This window comes from Telmatherina bonti (genome assembly GCF_933228915.1).
Source record: "Telmatherina bonti genome assembly, chromosome: 13".
NCBI classification, from domain to species: domain Eukaryota; kingdom Metazoa; phylum Chordata; class Actinopteri; order Atheriniformes; family Telmatherinidae; genus Telmatherina; species Telmatherina bonti.
In genome coordinates this window covers 17,453,225-17,473,637 of record NC_136611.1, presented here as the reverse complement: position 1 = coordinate 17,473,637, position 20,413 = coordinate 17,453,225, and the positions used below count along the sequence as shown (strand labels likewise).

Here is a 20,413-nt window from a genome sequence, read left to right as displayed (position 1 = left end):
TAGCACTTTATAGGACATGCAATATTCAGCCATTTGCACACATAGCTGGATAGACAAACCATGGGGCAATGCAGAGTTCAATGTCAAGCTTAGTTGTCTTCCCCTAAATTTGAAAGTGAAGTTACCACATAACAAAATCTCTTAATACTGCGTCTATGCAACAACATTTTAGAAACTGTGTTTCTAAATATGATGCAATCAGTTGGTTTCTATTCTAGGCTATGTATGAATTTGCTTAAAATGATGTGTATGTAAAGTGCCCTGTGACAACATTGTTGTGAAGTGGCACTATACAAATAAAGCTGAACTGAATTGAATTGAATATCATTTCTCTGGATGGACTTTTCCAAATCTTTCTTGTCCAATATTGTTCACTGCGTTTGCACACAGATGATAGTTTTTCTTGTAAAATGTAAACAAAAAGTCCATTCAGAGAGCCGACATCTATCTAATGTCGGACTGCAAAGAGGAAGATCTTAATTTTCAATCATCTATAATAAAACAAGAAGTTAAAAAAAAACAGTGGGACTAATTAAGCAAGTAGAAGCAGGTGTGGCTGATTGAGAAACTGACAGCACACATTATCCTTTGTCCACGTAACCTGTTTTATTGCTACTCCTCTGATGTGCTTTTATCAGAATCAATACATGTAGTTTTGGAGCACACTGTGAACACTCAGGTGCTCTTAAAGCAGGTCAATAAATAGTAGTGGGGAACTCCGGTCCTCAGGGCCGCAATCCCGGATGTTTAGGTAATGTGTTATTGGTGTAGGATAGGAGGCACGTCTAAAACATGCAGGGTGAGAGCCAAGATTCCTTACTACACCTACAAAAGGTCATGACAGTGTTTGTGTAACAGTTAATCCACGTGGTGACAAACAAGTGTGAAATCTTCAAATAAAAGGAATGCCTTTATTTTGCTTTTTTTGCAGCTATTGGCTGCTACTAAAGTCATTCCTAATTAACCACTTTGCATTGCTCACACAATTTTTCCAACTTGTACATTATAATCAGTTTCAGTTTTACACTCAAAACTCATTAGCAGTGATATTAATTGTCTATTACTACATTTGAGTCATCTTTATCTGTTGGCTTTTATATTTAAGGCATAACATATCTGACACACAGGCATCTCAGAGCACAAACACATATGAAAGCATCACATTTGTTGTCAGTGCACTGCAAGAGTGTGTGTGCATATATGAGCATGAGTGTGTGGTTTGTGTGTCTAGCCATGGGCTGATGAGGGGAGGCGTGTGGTGGCCATTTAGAAGGATTAGAGCTGTCAGAGACATCAAGCGCGACTAATTATTCTGTTAGCACACTGCACTGCAGGGATACAAAGCATGCACGTCTGTGTGATTTTGTGTATGCGTTTGCTAGCAAAGAAGGCTTGTCAGGGAAAACTACAAAAGAGAGATTTTAAGGAAATGGAAGACAGATGGAAATTAATTGAGCCAGGGAAATGAGCACAGAGGAAAAGAAGAGGTGTTGTTGCCCAGAGAGAATATACTCTGCATGAAAGATGGATTGATAGGATGAGGGTAAAGGGCAGATTTGGAGGTGTGTTAGTTAAAAGCCCTGTGGGAAAATGTGAGGATGTATAGAGCCCGAATTAAAAAAGAAAGCAATAAAGAAAGAAGAAAAATGAGATGGGGGCATCTAAGGAAGGAAAGGTTCAGAGGTTGTTTTTAAAAAGGAGAGATGAGAGAGACAGAGAGAAGAGGGGTGACCTACCTCGTGACTTCATGGATGGCTGCGTTTGTATCCAAACATCCCAACATGCACCGCTCTGCCACTCGGGGTGAAATTGGCCTGCAGCACCCAATCAGCCGTGGCCTTTTACCACCTCGCTGTGGGGCAAAGTGTCCACAAGTGAATAAGTGAGTGTATTTGAGTTTGCATTTGTGTGAGTTCAAGCGTGATTACACACACACACACACATCTGTTTGTAAGTGTGTTTATAGACATATACATCCTCACCACTCTGCCTCCCTGATTTAACTTCAAACGGGCAGCTCACTCATCTCCTCTCCCACACCGTATTTTTTCCATCTATCCTTCCATTCCCTCTGTCTCTCTTATGTTCACCACTGATCCATCCATCTTCCAAATACCTTTCATCTCTCGGTCCAGCCCTTCTTCCTTAAACCCATCTCTCTTTGTCCTATTTAATTCATCCATCCTTCTCTATCTGTTTTCCTCCATCCATCCACATTTATGCCCTGCAAGGTGGACAATTTCCTGAATCCACTGAGGTGGAAATATTTCAGATTTCATACATCCTTCATTAATGTTAGGTTAGGACTTCAGGGGAAAGAAAGCAAGGTGAAGAAGGAACAATAAGTAGCTGTGAGGAACTTTTTAAGATGAATAAATGGGTGGATGAAAAGGTTACTGGGTTGCCATTTAATACTATCAAAAGCTACAGATTCTTGTTTAGCTATTCTTTATCTTCAGTATTTGTTTGCAACTCTCCAGAAGCATTCACAAGCATTTGTTTACTCTGCACACATATGTTCCTCATTAGCTAGCAAATAAGCCAACACTTGTAGGTTGAATAGGTGAAGGTGGAAACAATTAAGCAGACTTAGAATGTCTGTGTACCTGATACTACAAGTAAACAACAAGTGAGGTCAAACTGCACCTTTATACCGTCAGTTTTCTTACAGTCAAGCTGCTGTAACAATTCATTTTATCGTATGTCAAGTGCATTGCATTTCTAAAATTTAAGTGGTGTATCCGGGATGAGCAGAACTAATCAATTTCCCACACGTATAAGCTAATTGATCAGTCAGTATCATGAGGAACTTTGACTGGATTTTTAATCCAGAGGGTTTAATTTTACTTACTCCATACTGCCGATCACTGTTGTCCACTTTATCTGGAAATCCTGCCTTTAGGGTCTTCATCGTGCTGCTGTCTGCTGTGTGTTTGTGTAAAAGAAGTCACAGCTTGATCACAACCAAAAACACCATCGTCAAAATTCAGTGGTTTTGTTTTATAAACATTTGACATTTGATTTTGTGAAAGAATGCACCAGAATGCTGTACCAGTCAATGGCTGTAATAATTATGCAGTGGTTTGAGCATATGTAATCAAGATGTGCAACATTGTGAGCCACTGCTGTGTCTATGGCATAGTGTGTGTGTGTGTGTGTGTGTGTGTGTGTGTGTGTGTGTGTGTGTGTGTGTGTGTGTGTGTGTGTGTGTGTGTGTGTGTGTGTATGTGCAAGACATGGCAAATTACTGAAAAAGTATCAGTGTCCATCCAGTCACAAAGCTGTTAACTAGAAAGCAATGCATGTCTGACAGGGGATTTCGTTCTACTTTGGTTCCAGTCTTTTTTTAACCTATTTTTACTGGTGCATTGGTTAAGTTTAGACCTCAAAACTAATCAGTCAGTTCATGATTTTCTATTATGTGCAGTTTTAAATGCATTCATATTTATTAGAAACCAATATCTAATGAAAGACAACAAAAGTATCTTTGGTCAGGCAACAGAAAGAATATTTCATTCTGCAGTTTCTGGGAACTGAAAATTGTACATGATTAATGCTATTTAATATCATAACACTGTAAATCCATGCTTGCACTAGTCAGAAACTTCAACTTCAACCAACTCATGTACCTATGTGTACAATATATCCCCTATATATATATATATATATATATATATATATATATATATATATATATATATATATATATATATATATATATATATATATATATATATATATAGGGGATATATTGTTGTTATGTAATAGAATAAATGAATATGCATTGTTCCTGATTCATTGTTGAGCATGTAATAGAATTATCTTTTATTTTGTTTTTCTTTTTCTTATTTGATGATACATTTACTTTTATTTTTTGCTTGCTTATAATGTGAAATGTTCTGCTTTCTATGTGTCGGACCCCAGGAAGAATAGCTGCAGCTTTGCTGCAGCTAATGGGGATCCAAATAAAAAGAAAATTACACAAAAAGAGATGAGTCAATGAGAATCAGGCACAATAGCAAACAAGCTCAGTGGTTGACAGAGCTGAAAGTTAAATACTGAGGTGTGTATCTTAAGAGACGTAGTATTGCTGTGAGTAGGTTGCAAACAAAGCCCACTCATGCTGATGGAAAGTCCTTAATTCTGTTTTTCCCCACAGCAGGGACAGACAAGAGACGGTCACATCACATCACTTACTATTGCTTGTCAACTTTTTCTTACTTCTGTGACTGCTGGCAAATAAACATAAGACTCTCACACACACACACACACACACACACACACACACACACACACACACACACACACACACACACACACACACACACACACACACACATCAACAACAACTGTGTCTTGCCTCTGAGAGTCGGCTGTCAAAGGGACAGAATAGCAGTGAGATCAACTATGGTCTCAGTCTTCAGTACCTAAAGAAAATCAGCTTTAGCATCTCACTTGGGTGTATATTTATGTGTATATTTGTTTATATATAGACGCATCTTAGTTTTGTTCTGTTATGAACAAAACAGCAAATCAACCAACTGCTGAATAATTCAGTTTCACATAACAATGCTTTACTGTTTCTCTGTAAAGTGTAAATCTTAGTGGACTCTGGCAGCTCATTTCTGTGAGCTATGTCAGATGAACATCACTTTACAGGTACAATTACATTTGTGAGGTATGCTTAAATAAAAGGAATGAAGTATAATTTGCAAGATTTTCATATGAGACTGAAAACATTTGCTCTAGTTTTGCATTTTAAAGCTATAACTAGAATATCTTGATTTATTGGATATTAAGCTAATACAGACCTAACTGAGAAGGAAGTAGCAACATTTTGGTAACCACCTGTTAAGTTATATGACAAACGTTACAAATACTGGTATGTGCAAAAACTTATAAATCTCCTTTATCCTCAATTAAAATATAAAGCAGAAATTATGCTGAAAATGTCTCTGTGTATACAGAAAGAGTAAAACTTGCATTACTGCATTTGTGGAGTAAATGTTATTTTGAAAAAGTTAACTTTTAGATTCTTCTGGCTTTTTGGGATTTCTTTTTTCTTTTTTCTTTTTGCAATGAAAAATGAAAACGCACTTTAACGCACTTTAAGAAAACAACAGCATTGACCAAAGTGCCACATTGTGTGGAGTTAAAACTAAAAACAGAATAAATAACATACAAGAGGACAATTAAAATGTAAAGTACTACTTCTAAAAGAAAAAAATGACAGTCATCTAAAAACAATAAAAGCAATCAAAATAAAATGAGATTGAAAATGTCAAGTTATCATTGTGTAGCAAAAGCCAAATGGGTCATTTTTTTTCTTCAGCAAAGATTTAAAACAGGAGGCCTGTCTCATATATAAAGGAAGCTCATTCCACTGTAAAGGCCTGCTCCCCTCTGAGCTTCTGTTTGGGCAAGTAAGTAACTCTCAAACTATTGGAGATTTGTTGGTGGGCTTCAACTTGCTACATTCATTCATTTCCGCTTATTCCAATTCAGGGTCGTGGGGAAGCTGGAGCCTATCCCAGCCGGCTTTGGGTGACAGGCAGGGTACACCCTGGACAGCTTGCCAGTCCATCGCAGGGCCACACACAGAGTGATGTTCATCTGACATAGCTCACAGAGACAAACAACCACACTCACTCATGCTCACACTCACTCCTAGGGACAATTTAGAGTGACCAATTAACCTATCATTTTGGATGGTGGGAGGAAGCCGGAGTACCCAGAGAGAACCCACGCGTACACGGGGAGAACATGCAAACTCCACAGAGAAAGGCCACTGAGCAAACCAGCCAAGGATCGAACCAGCGACCTTCTTGCTGTGAGGCCACAGTGCTAACCACTGCGCCACCGTGCGACTTGCTACATCCTGTAAGATTTATCAGACACAAAGCAAACACTAAAACTTCCTTCTCGTTTAGTTTGATTCAAACTCCTATTTTTATCTAAGTCTGTTTTACATATGTAACTACCGGTAGCTTTTCTTGATAAATGCCTTCAGTTGAGATCGATCACACCGTCCCATCCACCAAAAAAAATTTTTAAGAATTTTCTTAGCATTTATTTTCTTATGGGACTTACTGTGTGAATTATTTGCTTGTTTGCTGTTGGGTTTTGTTTTTTGTTTACACACTTTAAAAGTGTGATTAATGCAAGTTGTAATTAATGTTTAACTATAGTGAGAGTGAGTTAGAGTGTGGCAGCTTACTTTGTACACTTTGTGCTTTTCATGGGTAATTTTTTGTTTTTGTTTTGTTTATTTTTGTTTTGTTTTTGCCTTTTTACAGGTCACATTTTGGTCAATTTTCATCAGTTCAAGAAATTAATTTATGGTAGAATCAGGTGTGGGCACTAAAGTCACGAGACGTTCTGCACGTTGTGAAGACATCAGTACAAAGTAAGATTCGTAGCCTGGGTCTTGCTGCTCTCTGCTGGACAGTATAAAGAATATTACAACATTCAAACACATGGGGTACTGACAGCAGTTATTACCAAACAGTGAGCAAAAGTGATGACAGGGAGAGTCAAGCTTGGCCAGATAAAAATATACTTTTTTTACTGATACCAAAAAGTGGAAAGATTGATGAAAGCACCAATGGACAAAAAAATGTGAATTAATGTTTATTTGGAACATGTTTCAGAGATCAAATCTAAAATAAAAGAATATATATACAATCATTCATTCATTTTCTAAACCACTTAATCCAATTCAGGGTTGTGGGGAAGCTGGAGCCTATCCAAGCTGGCTTTGGGCAACAGGCAGGGTACACCCTGGACAGCTCACCAGTCCATCGCAGGGCCACACAGAGAGATGAACAACCACTCATGCTCACATTCATTCCTAGGGGCAATTTAGAGTGACCAATTCACCTATCATGCATGTGTTTGGATGGTGGAAGGAAGCTGGAGTACACAGAGAGAACCCATGCATATGTGAGGAGAACATGCAAACTCCACACAGAAAGGCCACTGACCAAACCCCTCCCCAGCCAAGGATTGAACCAGTGACTTTCTTCCTGTGAGGCCACAGTGCTAACCACTGTGCCACCTTACATATATATACACCTTACATATATATATATTTTTTTTTTTTTTTTTTTTTTTTTGGGGGGGTAAAAAAAAAAAAATATATATATGGGTTTTTTTGGTTTTTTTTTTTTTTTTTTTTTTTAAACAAGTACCAGTTTAAACAGTAAATATCTTGTCTCTATAGCGTTTCCCATTGAATGTGGGTTGAAAAGGATTTGCGCATTGAGATTAATAAAGTAATCCTTAACATTCGGTTTATTTTTTTACGCCTAACTACCCAACCAGATTAATTTGTTTTATCTTGCGATATGTAAATTAAAATTCTCACTCAACATGTTGATGTGCATGCAGAAAAACAAGCACATGAATTTAGTCTTTTTAAGCAAGAACAATATGCAAATTTAGGAATTCAGAAGACAAAAAGACTGGAATACAATCATATATTAATATAGTTTCATGCTGTATTGAAAATAATTTATGTTTCAAAATAGACTAAATGTTACCCTCTGTCACAAACTAAGCTATCTTCAGGAAAAGATAAACTTTTAAAGTGCAACAGAAATCAAACCCATCAAGCAAAGTTTCTAAACTTTAGAGAAACCTTGAAAAACTGCACTAAAACATGAAGCAACCACCACTGTAATAAGACAATTAAGAATGTTTTTCTTTAATTAATTAAATAATTTGTCACAAGTATAAAAGTAAGAATAAGAAAACCTTTATCAGTCCTTCAATGAGGAAATTGCAATTTTGTAAAGGTACAATGAGCAGTAGCACACATGTGATGTCAAACAGGAACATACACACAAAAAAAATGTCTGGTAAAAGAGAATTAAGGTAACGATAGAAAAAAAATTAACAAGTTATCACGTCTGCCTGTGACAGAATAATAAAACATGGCTCACTCTAATCTGAAATTAATAATCTGGTTTGATAATAAGATACTTAAGACTTCAGCTCAATAATTTATGTAAACGGCTGGAGGGAAGTTGATTAAAAACCTATTATATCAAATAAAAGTGCAGGGTTTATAATTAAAATATACACATACATTTACCTCACAACTACAGACTATATAGGTATGGGGACTAAATTTTAATTTAATGCATACAATTTGTATGAGCTGAAGTAAAGAAAACACAAGTTAATCACCAAGATAGTATAGCAGTGGTGATATATTAAAGGCTATGTTAGCCGCTTTTATGTGAAGTTATAATAAAACCCCATAATATGTTAAGTTATCATAAAACCCTATAATTTAGCGGATCAAGGAGCACATCTGAACTCTGATAAATCCCTTGGCTCCGGTCACGCATGCGCAAAGCGTCGTTGGAGATGGTGCGTGAGGTGAGTGAAGTGGGAGTTGACAAAATCTGAGATTTGAGTTTTAACTGGATTTGTTTGTTTTTGTTTAGATGGTGTTAAACTAAAGCGTGTGCGGATTAGAGTTTACCTCCATGTTTTTGTAAACAGCTGATTAAATTTACACGGATATTCCAGGGGGAACAGGGGATCTGTGCGGCTCACCGCTGGCACGGTAACTTGGGACAGAGGCAGGGTTAGCCTGCTAGGCTAACCACAGGTAGCGTAACGTGCCAGCTATTATACACACCAAAGATAACTTTTAACTACACATCAACCACTTACCAACTGCTCTGATATCAGTTTTATAGAATTATTGCATCGCTAGCTACCAAGCAAACAAGTTAACAAAGTCCAGTCCTGTTGAACTAGCTATATTATACAAACATGTCTGCTAACCATTTAGTAGCATGCTACGTTAGCTATATCTGCTATCAACAATCAAATGTGCTAGGTGATGTTTTCGTAGCCAATTGCTATTAGTAAATCGCAAGTTAGAGTATTTAAGTAACACAGTCCTCCCGTTGCTGCTCGCCAAAGTAAAATAACACAATGACAGATAAATGTTTTTCTTCCGTTTATAAATAAGGTGAATTATGAAGTCACTTTCAGTGGACTTCATAAATGTCATTTAAGTATTTTATCTGGAGTTCGCGTCAACTTTGCCCCATTAGTTATGTGTTGCCCACGTTTATTTTGAATATAATGTGTCCTTCCTTCGAAGTTTTTTTTCCCCGGTTGCAGTAACTTCATGCACCTCCCCCCAACAAAAGGCAGCCAGACTGGCGCCGCTAGTTAGCTTGCGAGCTTGACAACTTCACTTGAATTTTTACGCCAGAAAAGTCAGTATTGGAGTTTCCAAACAAGATTTCTAATGCAAAGAATCCGGCTTCTTCGTGTGTTTTGATGGTTGGTGAGCAAGGTTTATCATTAAACAGCTAATAATTTAGACGTAATGGTATGCTTTATGTGTAATTTCTTCTGCCTGTCTCCCCTCAGACTCAAAAACATTATTTGTTTAGTTTTCACCATACAGCTGTTCTATCACTCTTATTTACTCTTAATTACAGCAGTGGAACATTTTTAACAAATCACTATGATGCATTTTCAATTAATTTTTATGCATGGAAGATTATCAGGTATATAGGATTAGGATAAAATTATTTTGAATATACAACAGTTTATTTACAATACACAGTGAAACAGTTTAAAGTTTAATTGACATGTTTCTGAAGCATTTTTTAAAACTTATTTAATCTCTATTTTTAGATCCTTTCATCTTTCCTTTTGAGGTGGAGAAGTTCAATGTCACACACCTCCACAGTTGCTGTTTGTTTCTTGAGGATTATGTGAAATTGTCAAACACATTCAGATAGAAACTGCGCAGAAACACAAATCAGAATGTCCATCACCAACACACCTACCAGCAATGATGCCTGTCTGAGCATCGTACACAGCCTGATGTGCCACAGACAAGGTGGCGAGAGCGAGACATTTGCTAAGCGAGCCATTGAGAGCTTGGTGAAGAAGCTAAAGGAGAAGAAAGACGAGCTTGATTCCCTCATCACAGCTATCACCACAAATGGAGCCCACCCCAGCAAGTGTGTGACCATTCAAAGGACACTTGATGGGCGGCTGCAGGTAGGACCTTTACGCTGTGCAAATGCATAGATATGAGAAATGCTTCTTCTCTTCACCGTCAAGAAATCTAGATTATCATGAACCCATATGAATGAAACACCTGTTTTAATGTTTGGAATTTTGTATTGACAAAATTATCAAAGCATTTGACTTCTTTACATATTAGTTATATTTGGTTCATGAAAACAGATTAAATGCAAAATTTTGCAAACGAAAAATGTCTTATTTCACAAAAAAAGCAAAATTTCCAGGTGATGATGGTGATATAAATTCTAATACATAAACTTCAAAGCATTCAGACGTTTTCAATGTGTATGATCTTTTTCACCAAACACACTCTGCAAGTTTTGTACCACCTTGGAATTTCTATATGCTGGTATGCAAGGATGGGCTAGATGCCAGCGTAGATACCAGCTCACAGATCATTCCCATCTACTTACCAACTGCACCAATTGCCCTTCATTTGCAAGGTTATGACAATTTGGAGTTTCACAAACAGGTGGAGTATTGCAGCGATGCACCAGGTAGCAGCTGTAGTGACTGTTTTTAAATAGGGGTCAGACTTGATTAAAAAATAATCTAATTAATTACAGGCTTTGTAATGAATTAATCTCGATCAATTGCATTTTAAACAGGTTACAATATTTGCCCCAAAAAGCAACATTTTTTGATTAAATTGATTTTAGGGGATAATTAAATCAAATAATTGACACAGATATTGTAAACTCAGGTTCTACAGCTGCTGCTGCATGTTCTTTTAGTGCACACAGCCTTTTTGATCCAAATCCTAGTCCATTTCCTTGGAAAATCCGCGTCGTTTGGGGAATTGTGAATGTGCCAAACGAATTCTGATTCGGATCAAAGAAGCAGACTCGGTCCGCCTACAAACGCAGGTCCCGGTCTGTATCAAGTGGACCAAATACAGAAAGTGGACCTCAAAAAAGTCCCTTCCTCCATTTGACATAGCATTTCCTTGTTGGTAAATACATAGCGATTGCATTAAGAGTCCTCTGCCTCGTCTGTTGTTCATACTGCAGTTATTATTGCATGTATTTCTGCAGTATACTTGCATAAAATAAAATAGAAAAGCCATAACGGCAATAGTTTTGAGCTCCATGTTTAGTTTGCAAGTGCAGGAAACAGTTTTCTTCCTCATGTGGGTCTTGTCTCTTTTGCTAAATACTTGTGCTACTTTGGTGAAAATGGGGATATATTATTTTAATAGTTTGGCTCGTTTGACCAAATTGCAATGTGAACACAATCTCGGTTCATATGAATACAACCCCCCTACAGCTGAGTCAAGTACCCAATGGGACAGAGTCCAACAGACTAGCCTGATGTGAATGCACCCTTAATGTTACCCCCCAATACCACCAGAAAAGTCGCTAGACTTGTTGATGGCTACTACTTCTTGAAATGGACTTGCTGATCGGGGTCTAAAAAATGACTAAAAATAGTGCCAATGTTACTAAGATAGTAGTGTAGGTACTGTGTGGAGTGCAATCGGTGTACCAGGAAATTGTACACTGGCAGAAGTTCCACCATTAAATGTCTTAATTTTTTTAACTCGTTAATTTTTTCTGTAAGTAATTAAGCCATTTAAAGTCCTATCCCTACTTTTGACATGTGTTATATTCATAAGAATGACAGTTGAGCCTTTTGATTACCAAATGATGATGGATTTATAATATATATATTGTTTCAGCACTTAACAAAATCCAGCGATTGAGGTGAGATACTCTCATTCTGAAACTCAACAAAAAGTTTGACTCTTCAGGAAAACACTCAGAAGTACGGTTATGTTGTGTCATCAAGTAGTTTGATGTGCTAGTAGAAAACAAGCTGTATTTTTTACTGTTACGAGCTGAACTGTATGTTTGACCTCATCTGTGATTTTGACTGCATCATGAAAATACTCTAAATTATTTTTGTGTTGCCCTCTTGTGTTATTCCAAGGTGGCTGGACGTAAAGGATTTCCTCATGTAATCTATGCCCGGCTGTGGCGATGGCCTGATCTGCACAAGAATGAACTGAAGCATGTGAAATACTGTCAGTTTGCCTTTGATCTGAAGTGTGACAGTGTGTGTGTAAATCCATATCACTACGAGAGAGTTGTGTCTCCTGGCATAGGTGAGTAACAAGGTTTTAGTTCACGTTGTTCATTTAAACTTACTTGAATGAAACAGAATATAAAGACAATAACATTTCAGTTCTCTTCAGAGACTTGAGACAGAAACCTCACTTTAAAGGAGGAAATGAATGTTGTTGCTTCTTATAAGCAACAAATGTTGCTTTAGAGCTGCTTCAGATAAAAATTGAAAGTCATTTGACATAAACCCGCGGTACTTTTATTTGAAGTTATCGTGGATTCTCTTTCTCCTATATGGTCAGTAACAGGCTCCATTTCTATCATTTTCTTTGCAGACTTGTCAGGACTGACCCTGACCAATTCTGGACCTAGCTCAGCACTGATTGTTAAAGATGAGTATGATTTTGATGGACAGCAGAGTCTGCCTTCTGTTGAGGGTGGACACTCTCTCCAGACCATTCAGCATCCCCCTTCCAGTAACCGCACAGCCCCATCTGAATCATTTCCAACCCCAAACCTGCTCCCACCCACTGAGGCCTCCACGTCCACCTCAACGTCATCCTTCACAGCTATTGCAGCCGGATCAAGCAGTAAGATCCAGTTGTAGTACATTTCTTTGAGTGTTTGCATGTCCATATGTATGTCTTGTAATGCTTCCAGCATTTGAAGTAATTTAGTCTATCTTTTCTATTTTTTTTTTTTTTTTTTTTATTTTTTAAAGGCTTAAATACTAAATTTGATACATAGAATAAAAACATTACCTTGGTGAGTTTATCATTTTTGGTAAGTTGTTCATTTTTATTTTTGACATATGTTAACTCCTCAGGTGCCAGCTCCAACTGGTCCAGGAATAGTAGTTTTACCCCCACCATACCCCACCACACAAATGGACATTTACAACACCACCCTCCGATGCCACATCCGACACACTACTGTAAGTGTACACCGCTACTGCAGCTCTGCCTTAATCCATGCTCAGAATGTCATATTTCTTTTCTCTGCACAGCGGAGCACCACTGATAATGTCCTCTTTTTCTCAGGGCCAGTGCATAATGAGCTTGCCTTTCAGCCTCCTATATCAAATCATCCAGGTGAGAACTTGGAACACACACACACACACACACACACACACACACACACACTGGAAGAAATCCTGTAAATAGCATTGAAAGCTTCTGCCAAAGCAAAGAATCCTGGACTTTCAAAGTATTTAAAAATAGTGAAAATTATGTCGGATCAAAAGGTCCTCTGAATGCAGTTTTAAATTGACATGTCCTATTTTTTTGGCTTTTAAGAGGTTAAAGTGTGGTTCAATCCTAATTGTAAGGTAGAGCAGGTTTGTCCAGCCCTGGACTATAGTCCTAGAGGTTTTAGAAGTCTCCTTGCTCCAACACCCCAACAGCTTGTTGTCAACTGCTGCCCATGTATGTTGACCCATCAGTCTGATTCAGGTGTGCTGCAGCAGGACGCATCCAAGACCTCCAGAACAGTGGCCCTTGAGGACTGACTTGACACCCCTGAGCTAGAGCCAATATGCTTACATTTATCATTTAAAACCACTGATATTTTTTGCCTTCTGTTTCAGCTCCTGACTACTGGTGTTCCATTGCCTATTTTGAGATGGATGTTCAAGTTGGGGAGACATTTAAAGTGCCCTCTTCTTGCCCCATTGTGACGGTAGACGGCTATGTTGACCCCTCAGGAGGAGACAGATTCTGTTTGGGTCAGCTCAGTAATGTACATCGTACTGAGGCTATTGAGAGAGCAAGGCAAGTGACCATAGTAGCATAAAAGAGTTTTGAATAAGAAATCAGTCGGAGAATATTTTGTCCAAATGTTCCCTTGATGATTTTTAGGCTATTCTTTTGAGTCGCAGTATCATAGCCATTTGTCTTCTGATTCTCTGGCTGTCTGTATTATTTCATAGTATCTTTATTTTACATGAGAACATATTCTCACATTCGCACCCTTTAATTAAAGACAAAGGCAAAAAAAGTTTGAATAGGCCGCTAATTTTTTTTCTTTTTTTAAAATCTTCATATTTCAGGGTGCTAATTTAAAAACGGTACTTGAGCTTTACAAGTATTTTTTTTTTTTTTTTTTTTTTTTTTTTAAGAAATCGTTTTACCAGAAACACCATTTCTTTCTCCTCATTGGTAGAGAGCTGAAATGTTTGTTTTCTTTACACTTGGTTCCTTTTATACTTGGTTTACTTAAATAGAAATTTTGGATTCTTTAAATTATAATCCTGATTTATTAAATCAGATTAATTAAAGCAAATATAATGATGGCTTGTGTTGATTGTGGACCACTGCTGATGCAAAAGGGGTATCTCAAAATGAATAATAGTGTTTTGGTAATAATTTCTAACTCCTGAAAGCAGACACAAAGTATATTCCTGAAACGGCTGTTTTGCTTAATTACACATGGATTTACAGAAGGTCTGTTTCAGATTATTATTATTATTATTTTAGACGTTCAGTTTGTAATAATCATGTGATTCAACTGCAACTGTTTGATATTAATCATGGAAAAATGTAAAGTTTGTTCTTCTATATGTTGTGAACTGCAGTCAGATATGTTCAGTGAATGTGACCAGCAGATTGTCAATGTCCACCTGCTACAAAAATATGCAGCGGAGAAGAGCTGAATGCCTGTTTAAACTGAGAAATGAATGATGTGCAATTATTACTCTAGTTTTTCTGTTTGTTTGGTTTTAAACTCCCTTATTGTGTTCTGTCAGGCTTCATATTGGTAAAGGGGTCCAACTGGAATGTAAAGGTGAAGGGGATGTGTGGGTGCGATGCCTCAGTGACCATGCAGTGTTTGTTCAGAGTTACTACCTGGACAGAGAGGCAGGCCGAGCTCCAGGAGATGCCGTTCACAAAATCTACCCCAGTGCTTATATCAAGGTAAGGCAACTCCGTGATGATTATATTTATGGGATAAATTCACTAGATTGTAAAAGTGCATTACTTAGGATTGAAATAAAAAAATGTTTCACAGGAAATTGTAGACAAAACTCAGCTTCAACTTTTTTTCTTTTCATTTCACATTGAAAAATACTGAAGGTTTCCTTTGTCCCTCTAGGTTTTTGACCTTCGTCAGTGTCACAGGCAGATGCAACAGCAGGCTGCTACGGCTCAAGCAGCAGCTGCCGCACAGGCAGCAGCTGTGGCTGGAAACATACCTGGACCGGGATCAGTCGGAGGGATTGCTCCAGCTATCAGTAAGATATGAGCACTAACACAGATGCATGTTTGCAGTGTGAATGTGGTGTCAGCTGACTAAATAACTTGACCTGAAACTTTGTCAAATTTAGTGTGATGAAACGGGAGTGTCAGCTTTGTGTTTTATGTTTATAAAAACAATAAATGAAAATGGTCAATAAAAATATGAATAATGGCTAATTTATTTAGGGTTTTTTAGCACTTGATACATTTGCAGAAAAAGCCAAGTTTAGGTTTTTTGCTCCGTGTGCAGCTTCTCACTAGATTATGACACAAGTCAGCGTGATCTGAGTGCCATTACCATGAACACCTGCACCTGGTGTAATTTATGCTAATTGTTATATAGATAATAGATAGATCATTTATATTGTTGTATAGATAATTTACTTTAAATAATGAAACTTATCTTCCAAAGAGATTATATTGAAAGAAGTATTATTTGTCCATGGTTGGCAGACCTCTTACTATGCTTTGGTCAGTATAGTTAACCATTAAATCCGTTTTCCTGTCCCCTTAGGTCTCTCAGCAGCTGCTGGTATTGGAGTAGATGACCTGCGGAGGCTGTGTATTCTTAGGATGAGCTTTGTTAAAGGCTGGGGCCCCGACTACCCCCGCCAGAGCATCAAGGAGACCCCTTGCTGGATAGAAATCCACCTGCACAGAGCTCTGCAGTTACTGGACGAGGTTCTTCATACTATGCCCATAGCAGACCCCCAACCTTTGGATTGAGATCAATTCAGCACTTCAGCATACAGTTGCATGGAAAGTCTTTCTCAGCAATCTTTTTGTGGAGAAGACTGTTAAACTCAAGCTCTCCTATGTGAGGGGAAAAAAAACCTTTCAGGTGTGTTTGAATCACCTTTGCTCGTGACCCTAACATAAGCCAAAGCTATTCATTAAAAATGCTTGTATTTTTAATAAATGGCTTTGATTTTTATGACTGGACTGGTTGTCACAGAGTGGTAGAACTATCAAGCATCATGTGCATAGATGACTCTGTAAAACTAAAGTGTACACCAACATAAAAACTACTGACAGTAAACTCAACACGAGCATCTGTGTGTGACACAGGGACCCTTATCTAGTGCCTGCTAAAGCACTCCTGGTTTTCCGTTGTCAGTTTTAACTTGAGACTGCTTCTCACCTGGAATTACAAGCAAGTTCAGTCGGCTGAAACAAAAAGCAACCCTCTAAAGTCCCTAGACAATGTGTTGCTGCTTCTCAGCCGATAAGGGAAGAGCACAGCTCGATCAGGGCATGCTAAATGTTCACACCATCCAAAAATGTCACAAAATGTTGGATAACATCATTTTTCCTCTCCTCTACTAAACAGAAGGAGTGGCAAAGAGCAGAACGGAACAAGTTTTTCCGTAGATATGCTCCTCTCTACATACCTGCGCTAAATCTGTTTAAATGTGTAGAAATGTACTGTATACCGTGGTGTTTAATTGTGATTGTAACTTGTTAATCAGGCATAGCTCTAACTGTGTGGTCATTCATTGTCACCCACCATCATGGTCCCCTATCATCTGCACTCTTCTTTATGCTGCTCTAAAGGATGAGTCATTTTTCTCACTCTAAGCTACAACAAAATTAACTCTGGATAGTTTTGGTTTCTACAAGAATGTTGTAGGAAAGCAAATAAAAGATTGAGTACAAAGATTAGGATTAATCAGTGTTTTTTAGTGAAATAGACTAGACCTTTTACACCATAAGAAAGAGTGCAAACATAAGACAAAAAAATTGACTTTCTCCCAAGTTTGTCCTCTGTTTTGCATTTTAAAAGGGTGATTTTTTTTTTTGTTTGTTTGTTTGTTTTTGTTTTACAGATTTTTTATGATCTATTGTTAGCCAGGTAGCATAATTGACTCAGTCACTTCAGCAATACTAGGAGAGTACAGTTGTATAGAGATCACAATTTAGCCTCAATGTGATTTAGGCAATTATGCTATGAGGCTAATGACATCTGGTTATTGTACCTAAATATCTGATGGCTTGCAGCCTACTTAATATACTACTTGATCCAGGTCTTTAATTTAGTGATAAATTTCTAGACACAACTCAATATTAACATATTGGGTTTTTTGTTTTTTTTTAATTCAGTAACCACAATGGCAAAGTTGTCCTGCAGTAGGACGAAAGGAGTGAAAAGGTTCATGTAAAATCAGTATAGGATTGTAGACGGATGCAACAATGTTATGAGAACATATTGTATTTAACACTGAGACACCTTTTTAAACTATATTTACCATTTCACTGCAGGCATTACTGACATCTTTAAGTTTCTGTTAGTTGGTCTGAATTTCTGATTTTTCTTTTTGATTTTCCTTCTGTGTAATCCATGTATATAACTTTTTTTCTTTTTTTGTTTTGTTTTTTTTAGATGCATGTCAATGTTTGCATGGATTTTTATGTCCAGGAGGCCCTTCTGTACTTTTCCTCCTTTACTTCCTCTGCACTGTGTTAAACAGGGAATTTATCTGAAGAAACCAGCACCTGCTGTATGCTGGTGTTTGCTTTCCTAGTTGAAAAGTATTAAAGGCACATAGAGGAAAACTACAGATTTGTTACTTATCCAGTCATACAAAATCCAATGTTTTATCAGCCAAGAGAGAGCAAAGTACCTGAAGTGTAGTTAAATACAAGAAAACTTGTTCATGTGTATTGTCTGTTCAAGAATATAATGAGATCAAGCAGGACATTTTTTGGGGAGATAAGTTTATTATAAACACAAGCTCTATACAGCATTGGATTCATACTTGCGGCTCTTTTTAAAGACATTCTTAAGTTGAACTTGTTTTATTTACCGTTTTCAATTAGACCTTCACAAACATTTGTTTGTTTATTTTCTCCCATTCTGGTGATTATCATTTTAAATGGATTGAAAGTTGCTGTTCAACAAATTAACCAGAGCAAGCAAGGATTGATCTATCAGTGCTGTCCCAGTTGTGATTTTTCTTTTAGTCAAGTTTGAGAGGTGGTTTCAAGAGCCTGTAGTATTTTAATTTTCAAATGTATTCACATTATGTATCCAACTGATCAAATGGCTGAAATGTGCTAAAATCAGTCTGAAGGGATAAAAGTGCTGTGCTCGATTATACTTTAAGGTGGACAGCTGTTTTTATATTGTTTGGTTTTATTGCAGGAGCCATAACAGCTCTGTTGAGTTCATATTGACTTTTATGAAAGATTGTGGATATATAGTTTACCTGTATATCTTATGTGAGAGTCTACAATTAAATATGACCAGATATTGTCTGAATGGTGTCCTGTTAATGTTTTCATAAAGTCAGTGTTTCAGAAGAAGTAGAACGTAAATGCCACTGTTTCACATTGCGTGCTGTGCAAAAGCCTGATAGTCAATTGTTTAATTACATATTTCATCATTTATTTTATTTTTGATTATGGCAAGTTTGGCCCTGCACATGTGGGCGAACATGTGCAGGGCCATGTTCATTGATTTTTTTCTTCAATGAACTTTAGTGAGTATATAAATGTTTCCTGACTCTTAATTAGAGGTTAAATTTGGCCAGCATCTGAAATCACCAAGGTATTTGAGTGCATTCTCAGTCTCACTTTAGTCTTTCACCAAAAACTTGTGTTCAAGTGGTGAGATCCAGCCATCCTCCAGTTTAAAAAATGTCACATGAAACTGGAAAAAAAAACAAAAAAAAAACTCCATTAGAATATGATGATAAAATACTCACTTATTTGATCTAGTGGACCACTTATAGTTGGGAAAATGACACGTCTGTACAACTTGTAATAAAGATTTATGTTGTCGGATACAAAAAATAAAAAAGGCATGTGAAATGTACATCGAAGCTCTAATTGAGGCATATTGGTGAATTTTCAAAACCTCTGCAGGACAAAATTCTCTGGTGTTGGTAATGTGTGAAAATCCAATGAATCATCGGTTTCTGAAATACTCGATAAATCCTATAAATCCCTTGTTCTCTATTCTGATGCTCAGTTTAAATGTCATGGATATCTGCATGCCTAAATGCACTGAGTTGCTGCATTGTAATTGACTGTTTAGCTATTTGTCTACCAAGCATTAGAACAAATGTACCTTGAGGCTTATCAAAAATAGGAATTACTGCAAGTATGATTGCTTATTTTGCCGTTTCTGCAATATCTAGAATCCCAAATCAGGTGATTAATAATGAAATCTTAGGTTGAAGTAGACACTGGTTGTTACAAGAAATCATACTTGTATATAATTCAAAATGTACCTTTTATGGCAATTTTTTTTTTTTACAGTCATTGTAGCTTGAATCTTTTAAAACGCTTTAAAAGTAGTCTGAGGCTGGAAATCTTTGTCATAGTTAAGGAAAATTATTAGGAGAGGTGTGGCTCTACAGGTTTGTCCATTACTTGTCAAGTATTCCTGAAAAACTGTTCCAAGTACAAATTCTCCTGAGCCAAGGTAACAATTGAGAGGAGTGGGTTGTTTTTTTTTTATTATTTTCTTTTTATATTCCAGGTGTCACATTTCATCTGTTATTCAGATGTATTTAAACACATTCACTGAGTGTGTTTACATTCACTATGATGTCCTGGTTCAGATTTTTGCCCTGGTTGATATGTGCATGGTCTTTTAGGTAGTCACATTTCTGACCATGTGTAAGTAATTTACACCTATCTCCTTAACAAAGGACTGTGCAAACAAAGGATCACTAAAAAGCTGAATGAGGCATTAATAAGCAACAAGATCATGGTTTTTATACTTTTAGATAGCATATTCAGCTTTTTGAGACAAGGATAAAATGTCATCCAAATTTCTGAAAGCAGAATAATCTGTTTACTTGGATGTATTTTTGGACACATTGACTTTTTTTTAAGAAACAGCATACATCATGTTCTCAAAACTTGTAAAACATGTGCCACCACATGTTTTAGCAAAACTTCAAAATGCCTGCAATGCAAGCAGAATCAATGAAAGGCTTTTTTTTCTAGGATTGTGTCACTAAAATTTTAGACATCTGTAAACCTCTAAAGTTGAAACAGCAAACACAAACCCACATGATCTTGTTGGCTCATTTTGTGAAC

The 20,413-nt window shown here is 37.1% G+C and overlaps 1 protein-coding gene across 1 annotated transcript; it reads left to right on the top strand.

Annotated features, from left to right (window-relative positions):
* The first annotated feature begins 9,685 nt into the window (after positions 1-9,685).
* Positions 9,686-18,456, top strand: LOC306763954 (mothers against decapentaplegic homolog 4-like). The gene is made up of 9 exons (XM_079250924.1): positions 9,686-10,041; positions 11,998-12,172; positions 12,467-12,721; positions 12,958-13,065; positions 13,172-13,222; positions 13,717-13,900; positions 14,875-15,043; positions 15,222-15,360; positions 15,879-18,456. The coding sequence occupies exons 1-9, from the start codon at positions 9,802-9,804 to the stop codon at positions 16,088-16,090; spliced, it is 1,533 nt and encodes a 510-aa protein (XP_079107050.1). The 5' UTR covers positions 9,686-9,801; the 3' UTR covers positions 16,091-18,456.
* Positions 18,457-20,413: the final 1,957 nt, after the last annotated feature.